We start from the raw sequence: 12,397 nt of genomic DNA on the forward strand, positions 1-12,397 counted from the left end.
CAGCTAGGATTGGGCAGGGAGGATCCCACCTCTCCCCCGCTCCTCCAAGGCTTCCCCAGCGGCTTGCAGCCCAACGGCCTGCTCACTTCCTCTGTCCACTTCCGGAACATTCAGCTCTTGGCTCCTCACCTCCTCAGGTCCCAGTGCACCAGCTAACATGCTTGCAGGCGCGAGTCTCCTCCCGGGTGTCACTGCCCCTGCGCGTGGTCAGGCTCGTCTCTCTCCTTTCAGGACGGGTGCTCTATTTTTGGTTTCAAATAAACGTTCTTTGCTTCTGGTCTCTAATATAATTCTCCCTTCCATCTAAACATTTGGGATTTTACTCTTCAGATTTGTATCTCAAGCCAGGTTTAGGTGGCATATGCATTTAGCGGGTAGACTCTAGGCTTGATGCTAGCCTGGGCTACATAGTGAGATACCACCCTGGGGGGGGGGGATAGAACTTAGGAGCTGGAGAGTTGGCTCAGCGGTTAAAAGCACTGGCTCTTGCAGAGGACCCAGGTTCAATTCCCAGCACCCCCGTGATGGCTCACAACCACCTATAACTCCAGTCCTAAAGGATCCAGTGCCCTCCTCTGATCACCGCAGATGCCAGGCATGCACATGGTACACAGACATACATGCAGGCAAAACACCCATACACATAAAAGAGTAAAATCTAAACTTAAAAAAAACCTAAGAGCCGGGTGGTGGTGGTGCATACCTTTAATTCCAGCACTTGGGAGGCAGAGGCAGACAGATCTCTGAATTTTAGGCTAGCCTGGTCTACATGGTAAGTTCCAGGCCAGCCAGGCCTACATAGTGTCTCAAAAAAAAAAAAAAAAAAAAAAAAAGGTCCAGGTTATCTTCAGCTACATAATGCATGTAAGGCCAGCTTGAAATAACTATTTCAAAAACCAAAACACCTCTTGCTTCCTAAGACGGCATGAGCAGGCCATGCTATAATCTTGAATGTTCCCACTGCCATGGATCTAACCCCTGAATGCCTCAGCCATCACACTTTCTACATCATGATGTATTATCTGAAAACCTAGCCAAGAAAACCTCTCCTTTCATCTCTTAAATAAACAAACAAACAAACAAAAACCAGGTGGCCAGGGAGACGGCTCAGTGGGTAAGGGTGCTTGCTGCCAAGTCTGACAACCCGAGTTCGATCCCTGGGACCCTCGTGATGGAGGAAGACAACAAATCCTGTAAATTGTCTGGCTCCTCACATGAATATTTTGTCATCCCCAGGAGACAGGTAAGGCTTGGCATATGTCTGTACAAGCATGGGACTGTGAGCATTTAAGACCACAGATGTTACTACTGCAGCCTTCCCATCTTCCCGTGTCTGGAAAGCAGTGTGCCAAGCCTCTCAGACTTGTTCTTGCAAGTAGACCTAGCATGTGTGTTGTTAGTATATTTTATTTGTAGACAAGGCCTCACACTATAGCCCTGGCTGGCCTGGAACTTGCTATGTAGACCAGTCTGGCCTTGAACTTTAGCAATCCTCCTGCCTCCCGAGTGCTGGAACTACTGGTGTGTGGCACCACTCCCAGCTCGGTTTTGTTATTACATTTATTTATTTAGTGTGTGCATGGGGGGAGGGGGTACATGTACCACAGCATGCACATGGAGGTCAAAGGACAGCTTGCAGAAGTCGGTCCCCCACCCCATGTGGGTCCCAGGTCGTCAGGCTGACCAATCTTGCCAGCCCCGTTTTGTTTTGGTTTGGGCCACTACTTGACTAGTGTCCACTGTCTCTAGACCGGGTCTTCACCGTGGTACCCTTAGTGCCCCATGCAGGGCTCCACACGCGGTAGGTGTTTAATTCAGAGCTACAGAACACAGGTGTAGGCAACATCAATTCCCTCATCCTTACGGACTCCAGACTTCAAACGCTTCACTGTGCTGGCAGGACAGCTTTCTCTTCCACACCGTTTACAGCATCCCCGCTACACCAAGAGTGTTGGCAAACGCCTGCAATCCCCATTCAGGAGGCCATGGCAGGGGAATTGCCATAAGCTTAAGGCCAGCCTGGGCTACAGAATAAGGCCTTATCTTAAAACACCAAAAAGGGGACCAGGTGTGGTGGCACACACTTCATCCCAGCACTTGGGAGGCAGACACAAGCAGGTCTCAGAAATTGAAGGCAGCCTGATCTAAATCGTGAATTCCAAGGCTACACAGACCATATCTTAAAAAAAAATAAAATGAAAAAAGATAAACAGCCAAAAGGGCCGGGGGGAGAAAGGGTGTGTTTATTGGGGCTTAACAGATGGCTCTGTGGTTAAGAGCACTTGTTGCTTGTGCAAAGGACCAGGGTTCTGCTCCGGCATGGCGGCTCCCAACCCTCTCTAATGTTCCAGGGGATCTAACCCCCTCTTCTCATCTCTACAGGCACCAGGTACACATGTGATGCACATGCATGAATGCAGGCAAAATGCTCAGACACACAGAAAAAGAAAAGAAAAAAGTGTGCGAGTCTGTTTGTGTAATGCTTGCCTAGCATTCGGCTCTGGTTCAATCCCCAGCACCATGTAAGTTCAAGGACAGCCTGGAGACATGAGACCCTGTCCAAAAAATAAAATAAAATAAAATATCCCACAAACACAAAGTCCTATCTCCCAGATAATGCACCTGAGTCCTGAGAAGTTACAAACCTTGTCCAAGGTCCCCAAGAGATTCAGAGGCACTCCAGCTTTGTTCCAGTATGTGTGCTGCTGGTGGTCTGTCCTTTGTTTTGGCCCCTATCACCTCCTGAGCTCAGGGCACTTTGTATACACAGTTCTGGCTTCTTTCCTACAGCCACACATTCCCCTCTGTTTACTGGCCCCAGTGTGGCCACACCACAGTGCTGTCCCCTTAAGCCTTTACTACAGGCTTGAGCGTACGAGATAAATCCCTGCAACAAATAAGTGCATGTTGTAAATGCCTTATGGCCAAGGCAGAAGCACCGAGTTACTTTCAACAGTAAGCAAAGAGCCTGTGTGCCCGTATGCCTCACCAACCCAAGATGCCAGCAGGCTTTTTACCGTTGCCATACAAATGTGTGTGTGTGTGTGTGTGTGTGTGTGTGTGTGTGTGTGTGTGTGTGTGTGTGTGTAGGGGAGCAGGTGGGGCCAGTGATCAAGGTTTGAATCCAGTGCCAACCTGATGACACCTGCCTCTCCACAGGAATAGAGTTTTTCCCAACCCTCTAAACCAGATTCCAATATAGCCAATCCCAAACGAGCATGGGGGGTACATAACTGGAACCCGGGATTTGGAAGGCCACACAAGAAGACGGAGAGTTCCAGGCCAGCTTGGGCTACATGTATCAAGACCCTTTCTTTCTCCCTGTAAAAGGGAAGTCCACACATAAAGCAGGGCTTAGAAATTCCAGGTCTTTATTGACACGTGATGGAGGCCGAGGGGGTGTGAGGACCCACTGCTCACTCCCTCTCTCCCTGGCCCTCGGACTGGTGGTGGCTGCGTTGATGAACTAACAGGAGGCGCCTCTGGCCAAAGGCCTGGTCGCAGCTGGAGCATCGGTGGTTGCCAGTGGTCTGGCTGCTGGGCGCAGTTGGGGGGTCGTGACACAGGCGATGGGCCGCCAGTTTGGAGGGAAACGAGAAGGCTTTGGGGCAGTGCGGGCAAGGGTAGGGGCGGGCGTCGGTGGCATGGTGCGTGTGGCGGTGGGCCGCCAGCTTGGAGGGGTAGCAGAAGGACTTGGGGCAATCGGGGCACGGGTAGGGGCGGGCGGGCGCGTGGGTCCAGAGGTGTGCTGCCAGCTTGGAGCGGTGGCCGAAGGCCTTGGGGCAGTGCGGGCAGGGGTGCGGGCGAGCTCCGCTGTGCGTGAGGCGGTGTGCGGCCAGCTTGGACGGGTATGAAAAAGCCTTGGGGCAGTCGGGGCACGGGTGCGGGCGGGTGCCGCCGTGGGCTAGCCGGTGCGTGGCCAACTTAGACGGGTACGAGAAAGCCTTGGGGCAGTCCGGGCAGCGGTGCGGGCGCTGGGGTGGGGGCCGCCGGCGGGGCCGGGAGGGCACGCTCCCAGATGCACCGGGCTGGCTGAGTTTCAGCAGGTCCTGGTGGGGAACTTGGGGACAGGAGAGCTGATGAGCTTCTGGTAACAGGCACTCCCAGGGCCCAGGCCAGGCTCTGTCTCCCCTCCCCACTCTCTCTGAAACAGCCTCACCCCTGGCTGGCCTGGATCTCGCTCTGCAGACCAAACTGGCCCCAAACTCACAGAGATCCCCCGCCTCTGTCTCCCGAATCCTGGGATTAGAGGCCTGAGCTACCACGGTATACCAGAGGGACATCTCAAAGTGTCTGAGCAGGCAAGTGTCACACTGGGGTCCCATTAAGGATGGGACCTCACGTCTGCTTGCCCTCTGACCCCACGTTCTATCTTGGCCTCCTCAAAGGCTGCCAAAAAAGAGTTGCCAACCTTGGTCCCGAAACCTACTAAAGTGTTCATTTCTAGTACTCCCCATAATCCCACATTATCCCCTATGCACCTCCTGTTATTTCCTGAGCCCCGGCAAATGGGAGGTCCAGGCAGATGGGGAAATCCCCCATAACCTGCATGCAAGCGCGCTCGTGTGTGTGCGTGTGCGTGTGCGTGTGTGTGTGTGTGTGTGTGTGCGTGTGTAATCCCAAATGGTCCTAACGTTGGTTCTTCACAGCTGTCAATCCTGGGGAATGATCCCTATGTACAACCCGGGCTGCTCTTTACCTCCTTTGGTCACTGGGTCCTGGCAAGTGAGACTAGGTTCCGAGATCCTGGCCTCGGAATTCAAGCTTCCACCCAGCATCTTGCTGGCAGAGGAACCAGGGGCAGCAGAGCAGAGGGCGAGGAAGAAGCCGGTGATTACCAGGTTCATGGAGACAGGGGTGAGAGCCTAAAACCAGGAGGTCAGCTGTTAGGACCAAGCAGCGGGGCTGGAAGGAGGAGCCTAAGCGCACACTGGGCGGGGATATGCAAATCAAATCAAGAGATTCTTTTTTTGCTGGGGGGTGTGGGGGCTATTTCGGAGTGGGCGGGACTGCTAAACCTGGGAGGGGCGGGGCTATACAAAAAGGATCACAGTCAGTGGCCGCGCCACCCAAACCCAGGGGCGGGTTTTTGAGCTCAGTGGGCGTGCCCCTGGACACACTGTCCTAGAGGTGGGCCCTCCGAGTGCAGTAGGAGGGATTTCAAGTGGAAAGGGGGTAACTTTACCCTGCCTTTAGTCTCAGTCCATGGATGCGGTGTCCACCCTGTCCTTCTGGTCGATAAATCGCATCCCTGGTATAGAACTGGGAACCTCAGAGGACAAGGAGACCTGGAGAAAAAGACGAAAAGGAAGGTGTGTGTAGAGCCACCTAGAGAACCAGAACAGACTTTCACTGGAGGGAGTCTCAAACGTCTGGCATCGCAGGCACTCCTCCAGAACCAGGACACCCGGACCCAAGTCTACGTTCGGTCCGCGGAGAGATCCTGGTGTCCTGCCCCCAATCTATCTCCAGGGGACCAGGATCTTGCCCTCCTCACCTGCAGGGCGGCCTCTTCCCGGGGGTGGGGCTCCGGAACCCTCCCGTCTCAGCTAAACCTGTGTGCCATCTTGCAACCTTCGGATCTGCACCGCCCTGTGAGCGCCGAGAGAGACGCCGCCCGAGGGAAGGAGAGAGAGGAGGAGACCAGCAAAGCCGCGGGGCCCAACCTCACTTCCATCCCCCTCCTCCCATCCGGGGCTGGAGGGGGCGTCGGCACGCATGCGCAGTCACGGCCAGTAAGAGGCTGCAGCCGGGGGAAGGCACGGTGGAAGGAGGGGATGGATACGCCACCCAGCTGGCAAGTTCGTGAGCAAGCGCGAAGCTATGGGCCAAAGGACCCTAGAAAAGTGCATGGCTGGCACCGTGTGGGGCCTACCGTGGCTGGCTGCATGCATCTTCCTCTTCTTCCTCTTTTTTTTTTTTTTGTGATGGGGTCTCAAGTAGCCCAGGCTGGCCTTGAACTCCCTACAAAATAGAGGGTGACCTTGAACTGGTGATCCTCAAACCACCTCCAGAGTGCTGAGACAGACATGGACAGCCACGCCCTACTCCTTTTTGTTAGTGCCCCTGTTGTTTTCTTTCAAAAGTTTGTTACACTTACTATTTGTTGTATGTGGATGTGTTTGAGTGTGTGGAGGTCAGTGGACAACCTGTGGGAATCAGTTCTCACTTTCTACCGTGTGCGTCCCAGGGAGCGAACTTGGGTCTTTAGGCTTGGCCGCCGCTGCTATCCACTGCAATGGCTCTCTGGCCTTGTACTGAGAATTCTGTAGATAGTCTGAGTTCAACCTCTGGGAGCAGTTTCAAAAGCTCCGGGTGGATTAGCGTCCACTCCTCCAAGTGTTTACGGAAAGCCTGGCTGTTTCTTCCAGAAAGGGCAGGGGGCAGGACTCTGAGCTCAGTGAACTGGGTGACACACCCAAAAGTCACCTCTGGGTGACTAGAGCCTCAGGCCACACCCAGCATCTGGTACCACCTGCCTCCCTTCTCTAACCTGGGTGGTTCAGGAGTGCCAGGCTAAGGGTGACACCGAGTGCTTGGCCTTCTTCCAGGCAGTGATGTACAATATCCTGCCCTGCATTGACTTGATTGTAAAGTGCTCCTAAAAGTCCTCTGCACTGGTGTGTCTTCATCCGGGTAACCCGCAAGATCTGGCCAGGCCTGGGAGCCACAGGAGTTATTTGGTGGGGCTGAGTAACTGGTTTGCCCTGGACTCTGCCACTTTCCAGTTGCATGACCATGGATCATTTCACATTTCTGGGTCTCAGTGTCCTCATCCAGAAAATGGAGGTCTCTTGGTATTGAGTTATCAATGGAAAGTGTTTACAACTTGCTAAGTGTTCAATTAACGCTGTCTTCTTTTTTTTTTTTTTCTCAAAGACAGGGTCTCATTATGTAGCTCTGGCTGTTCTGGAACTCACTATGTAGACCAGGCTGGCCTTGAGCTCACAGAGATCAGCCCGCCTGGGATTAAAGACATGAGGGGATTAGGGGCTGGAGAGATGGCTCAGTGGTTGAGAACACTGGTTGTTCCTCCAGAGGACCTGGGTTCAATTACCAGCACCCACGTGGCAGCTCACAATTGCCTGTAACTCTACCTCCAGGGAATCTGACACCCTCACAGACAGACAGACAGACATGCAGGTGAAATACCAATGCACATAAAATAAAAATAAATAAATCATTTTTTAAAAAAGACACGAGGAGATTAAAGAGATGTGGCACCCCACCTGGCTTTTGCCAATATTTTTTAAAGATTTATTTTATTTTTACTTATGTGCACGTGCAGCGGCCAGAGAAGGGAGGGCACTGGATGCTCTGGGACTGGAGACACTGGTGAGTGTGAACTATGTGATGTGGGCGCCTAGAGCCAAACTGGTCCTCTGGAAGACCAGCAAGCATTTTGTTTTGTTTTCTCTGTTTTCTGTTTGTTTGTTTGAGGGGGTGGGCAGGGTCTCTATGTCTCTATGTGGCTCTGACTGTCCTGGAACTCACTATGTAGACCAGTGACCTCAAATGCACAGAGATCCTTCCCAGAGCTTGAGTAAAAGGTTTGCACCACTACACCCTGTCCCAGGTAGTGCTGTTAAGCACGGGGCTCTCTTCAGCCCCTTTACCGATATTTTTAAAAAATTACATTTGTTATAAAATAAAATAAAAAAAATTACATTTGTTAGTTATATGCGTGTGCTTGATGCATGCCCGTGGCAATCTGTATTCGGAGATCAGAGGACAACTTGTGGGAGTTGGCTATTTTTGTTCTTTTGTGTTTTTTTTTTTTTTTCTTTGAGACAGGGTTTCTCAGTGTAGTTTTGGTGCCTGTCCTGGATCTTGCTCTGTAGACCAGGCTGGCCTCGAACTCACAGAGGTCTGCCTGCCTCTGCCTCCTGAGTATTAGGATTAAAGGCGTGTGCCACCACTGCGTGGTGAGTTCTGGGGCTTGAACACAGGTATTCAGGCTATGAGATAAGCACCCTTGCCGCTGAGGCATCTTGTGAATCCAGTGTTTTGTTTCTGTTGTGCGTTCGATTAGGCCGAATGGGCTCAAATTGCCCTGGGAACAACAGGTGATCAGGGCCTCAAGAGGAAAGGACTGTGCTGTATTTAGGGGATCTCCCCTATCAAGTGTTGTCCCTCCCCAGAGTCCGGCTCACTGGTTGGCTCTTGTGCTTGCTGTGGCCAGTCCTACCTCAGGGCCTTTGCACTCTCCCCAGGAGTCTTCCTTCATTTCTCAGCTCATCTGGTTCCCTTTCCAAAGGTCTCACTCAGAAGTCACCATGGCAGGAGGCTTCCCTGGTAACTCTCTCCTCCACTCCTCTGTTATCTCCGCCCTTCCCCACTGTGTGTCTGTCTTCTAGAATGTACATTTGTTAAGATGGACAGCTCACCCTTCATGTTTGTCTCCAAAGGCAAGAACAGGGCTTTCCACATAGATGTTTACACATTTGCATCGCGTAGATAACTAGCAGGAAGCCTTCTGTACTAAGGGTGACTGTGGGGGAAAGCAGAACTCAGGGTCAAAGGGCTTAGGAAGGAATGCAGACTCAGGGAGGAGCCTGGGCAGGGATTTAAACAGTGGAAGTGGGGCTGGGAGTGCGGCTCAGTGGTAGAGCCCCTGCCTAGAATCCCCCAGTGAGGGGCTGGGAGTGCGGCTCAGTGGTAGAGTCCCTGCCTAGAATCCCCCAGTGAGGGGCTGGGGTGTGGCTCAGTGGTAGAGCCCCTGCCTAGAATCCCCCAGTGAGGGGCTGGGAGTGCGGCTCACTGGTAGAGCCCCTGCCTAGAATCCCCCAGTGAGGGGCTGGGGGTGTGGCTCAGTGGTAGAGCCCCTGCCTAGAGTCCACCAGTGAGGGGCTGGGGTGTGGCTCAGGTAAGATTTAGCAGAGCCTGTATCTAGAGTGTGGCAGGCCAGGGATTCCCTTATAGGGACAGGGAGCCAAAGTCCTGCTAAAGCACTAGTGGAAGGTGAAGCACGAATCTTAGAAGGTCTTATTAATAAAAAAAACTCGTGGTCAGGTATTGGGGTGAATGATCAGAGAAACAGAACAAGTCACAGCCACCTCACCTTGCCAGTTCCTCAGCTGATCCTATTTCCTCAGACTGGAAGCCTCTGTGTCCTCATCCAAATGGATCTCAGCTGAACTGCTTCTCGAAATCCTGGGCTAGTTCCTGGTTTTCACGCCTTATATACCTTTCTGCTTTCTGCCATCACTTCCTGGGATTAAAGGCTCTTGTTACCACACCTGGCTGTTTCCAGTGTGGCCTTGAACTCACAGAGATCCAGACGAATTTCTGCCTCTGGAATGCTAGGATTAAAGGCGTGTGTGCCACCATTTTCTGGCCTCTATATCTAGTGGCTGTTCTGTTCTCTGACCCCAGATAAGTTTATTAGGGTGCACAATATTTTGGGGAACACAATATCACCACAGGAGGGCCCCACAGGTGTGGTTGGCTCTTCAGCTGTGCCTAAAGGTCCTGGTTTCCTGGCCTCTTTCTGTCCTGGGCTTCCACAATCTTAATACCTCCTGACTGTATGCACTGTTTCCCTCTCCAGTGGGCCTTGTGACTGTCTTCTGGGTCCCAGCTTCTTCAAGCTTGGGCTAGGCAAACAAAAGACTTCCTAAGTGCCTGGAAGGCTGAGCAACATTCTCTGCCTCTTCCTTTTGGGCCATCTCTTCTTCCCCCTTCCCGGCTCCATATTACATCCCTCTCTGCTCTCCTCTGTTTATCCATCTCTCACAATCTTGTTATGCTTTTGAGTCTCACTCTGTCACCCAGCCTGGCCTCAAAATCAATACAAAGCTGGGCATGGTGGCACACACCTTTAATCCCAGCACTCAGGAGCCAGAGGCAGCTGGATCTCTTTGAGTTCAAGGCCATCCTGATCTACAGAGCGAGTTCCAGGACATCCAAGGCTACACAGAGAGACTTTATCCCAAAAGCAAACAATAACAAAATTTCATGGCCATCCAACCTTAGCCTCCCAATTGTAGAGATTATGGGCGTCAGTTACCATGCCTAGCTTCTCACAATCTTCTGCAGTCAAGTGGACCTGTATGTCTCTGTCCTGGAACTCGCTTTGTAGACCAAGCTGGCCTCGAACTCACCGAGGTCTACCTGCCGCTGCCTCCCGAGTGCTGGGGTTAAAGGCGTGTGCCACCACCGCCTGGCCTGTGTTAGTTTTACTGTTAGACACCCCACGGTCCTTCCTCTGTTCTTTCCCACCTCTCTTTCTAACCCTCTGGCTTCCTTCTTCATGCCCCATTCCATTTTCTAAGCATAGGCATGTCTCTGAGTGGCTCTCTGAGCCTCTTTCGTGATGAGGGCTCCCAGAGATGCTGAGGACTCCAGCACTGGTGGTATTTATTTTGGGGTGTAGGATGCGTTTGTTCCACACCAAAGGTGTGTGTGTGTGGGGGGTCAGAAGATAGCTTGCCTTTTACTGACTTGAAGCTTGGGGGAGAAGAACTCCTGGGGCGGGTTCCCGAAGCAGGGGAGACAGAGGATTTGGAAAACGTGGCTTTTATGTAACTTTTTTGTGAAGCAGAGTGTTGGGTCAAAGCAAAGCAGCCTGTGTAAAGAGAATAACAAGGTCAGGTCCAAAAGAAACAAAAGGCTATCTGTGGTGTCCATTAGCATATCAAAGCTCACGCTGGCCTCCAGGCTCGCTCAGTATCCCCAGTACCAGTGGCTCTTCGCAGCTCTTCTCACCCTGCCTCCTACCCAAAAGTTCTCCAGCTCATAGGCTTCCCTCCCCTGACTTCTCCTTTCCCTTACAATCCTACTATTTCGGCCATGCATTCTCGCTCTCCTCATTTCGTCAGCCCACTCTGTCTTCTTTTCTCGCCAACCCCCACCCGGCCCCATGACCTGTGGGCTCTGGCCACGATCAGTGTACGACTTTCTCTCCCTGTTCTGGACCCATCCAGATGACTCTGGCTTTATTCTCCCTCGTATCTACAATAAAAACCTTCCCCTCAACCTTGGAGCCGGTCATATAGTTATATGTGGTTGTGTATAGTTTATACTAACAGGTCTTGCTGCGAGGCACCCAGCAGGGACCTTGAGACCTGCAAGATTAAGATAAGGGTGGGTGGACCGTTGTTGCTGGATTCTCTCTCGGCGCCTAGATGAGGCACCACGGCTCTTCTCTGTGACAAAGTGCAATGTGACTGAGGTCCGCTGGAATGGAGGATTTGGGTTTTTCTTCCTTGTTGCTGGGGATAGAAACCTTATGTATGTTACACAAGGGCTCTATGGCGAAGTCACACCCGTCACCCTTTAGCCTAGGAGTGTCCCCATTATCGATAGGCTTCCAGGAGCAAAATGTTTGATAGTCTGTGCACTGACCTTCAGCTCTGAGTTTGTTTTTGAGACGGGGTTTGGTGGGTAGGTGTGCTGGCTAATTCTATGCCAACTTGACACAATCTTGAGTCGTCAAAGAGAAAATACCTCCATAAGATCTGGCTATATGCAAGCCTGTCGGATATTTTCTTAATTAGTGATTGGTGGAGGAGGGCCCCGCCCATTGTGGGTGGTGCCGTCCCTGGGCTGGTGGTCCTGGGTTCTGTGAGAAATCAGGCTGAGCAAGGCATGTGCCACAAGCCAGAAAGCAGCACCCCTCCATGGCCTCTGCATCAGCTCCTGCCTCCAGGTTCCTGCCCTGTTTGAGTTCCTGCCCTGACTTCCTTCGGTGCTGGACTGTGATGTAGAAACGTAAGCCCAAATAAACGCTTTCCTCCCCAGGTTGCTTGGGTCATGGAGTTTCACTGGAGCTATAGTAACCCTGACTGGACATTAGGCCGAACTGGCCTAACTCACAATGTACACAAATTGCCCCAAACTTGTAGCAATCCTGTCTACCTGAGCCTCCTGAGTGCTAAGATTATAGGCACGCATCATAACACCCAACTATCTCTGCATCCTTGATATAAGGGATCAGTGAGCTTTTAGAGTCTTCAACCCCCAACGAGGACAAATGACCCTCACACTGAACTCGCAAGATGTAACACAAGTCACGTGCACGCAGATGTTTGCGAAAGGGTTTGTCCTGGGAAAGAAACAAAACAAACAAAAAATAAATAAAAATAAAAATAAAAACCCAACAAAGCAAAACCAGTTAGCCAGGTATGGTGTCCCACACCTGTAATGTCAGCATTTGGGAAGCGAAGATGTGTTTGTGTGGGGTGTGTGTGTGTGCGTTCATGTGTGTGTGTGCACACAGAGCAGCTCAAAGTCATTCTAATTTTATGTGGGAGTTCAAATCCAGCCTGGGCTACAAAGACCCAGTCTAAAAACAACAACAGAGAGAGAGAGAGAGGAGAGAGAGAGAACAAACAACAGAAGGTGGAGAAAGAAGGGAAAGAGAAAAGGAAAATAACTATTTCTGACAAAGTGCTTA

General features: G+C 51.8%; 1 protein-coding gene across 2 annotated transcripts; it reads right to left on the reverse strand.

The window, feature by feature from the left end:
• Positions 1-3,354: 3,354 nt before the first annotated feature.
• Znf575 (zinc finger protein 575) lies at positions 3,355-6,835 on the reverse strand. Of its 2 annotated transcripts, none has more exons than XM_052761578.1 (4): positions 5,498-6,835; positions 5,191-5,288; positions 4,700-4,865; positions 3,355-4,060 (listed from the first exon to the last, which is right to left on the reverse strand). In XM_052761578.1, exons 3-4 carry the CDS (start codon positions 4,845-4,847, stop codon positions 3,417-3,419), a joined length of 792 nt encoding a protein of 263 aa, XP_052617538.1. In that variant the 5' UTR covers positions 4,848-4,865; positions 5,191-5,288; positions 5,498-6,835; the 3' UTR covers positions 3,355-3,416. The 2 variants fall into 2 exon arrangements, with proteins under 2 accessions (XP_052617538.1, XP_052617537.1); XM_052761577.1 differs by having other exon boundaries at positions 5,186-5,288; positions 5,498-6,829.
• Positions 6,836-12,397: the final 5,562 nt, after the last annotated feature.

The sequence above is a fragment of the Peromyscus californicus genome, unplaced genomic scaffold (genome assembly GCF_007827085.1).
Source record: "Peromyscus californicus insignis strain IS unplaced genomic scaffold, ASM782708v3 Scaffold_4__1_contigs__length_199733344, whole genome shotgun sequence".
Taxonomy (NCBI): Eukaryota; Metazoa; Chordata; class Mammalia; order Rodentia; family Cricetidae; genus Peromyscus; species Peromyscus californicus.

Coding starts and splice junctions, on each gene's coding strand:
- Znf575 (XM_052761578.1), bottom strand. CDS start 4,847: ATGAACCTGGTAATCACCGGCTTCTTCCTCGCCCTCTGCTCTGCTGCC. Junction 4,061..4,699: donor GGACCCAGTGACCAAAGGAG/GTAAAGAGCAGC, acceptor CCTGTCCCCAAG/TTCCCCACCAGGACCTGCTG.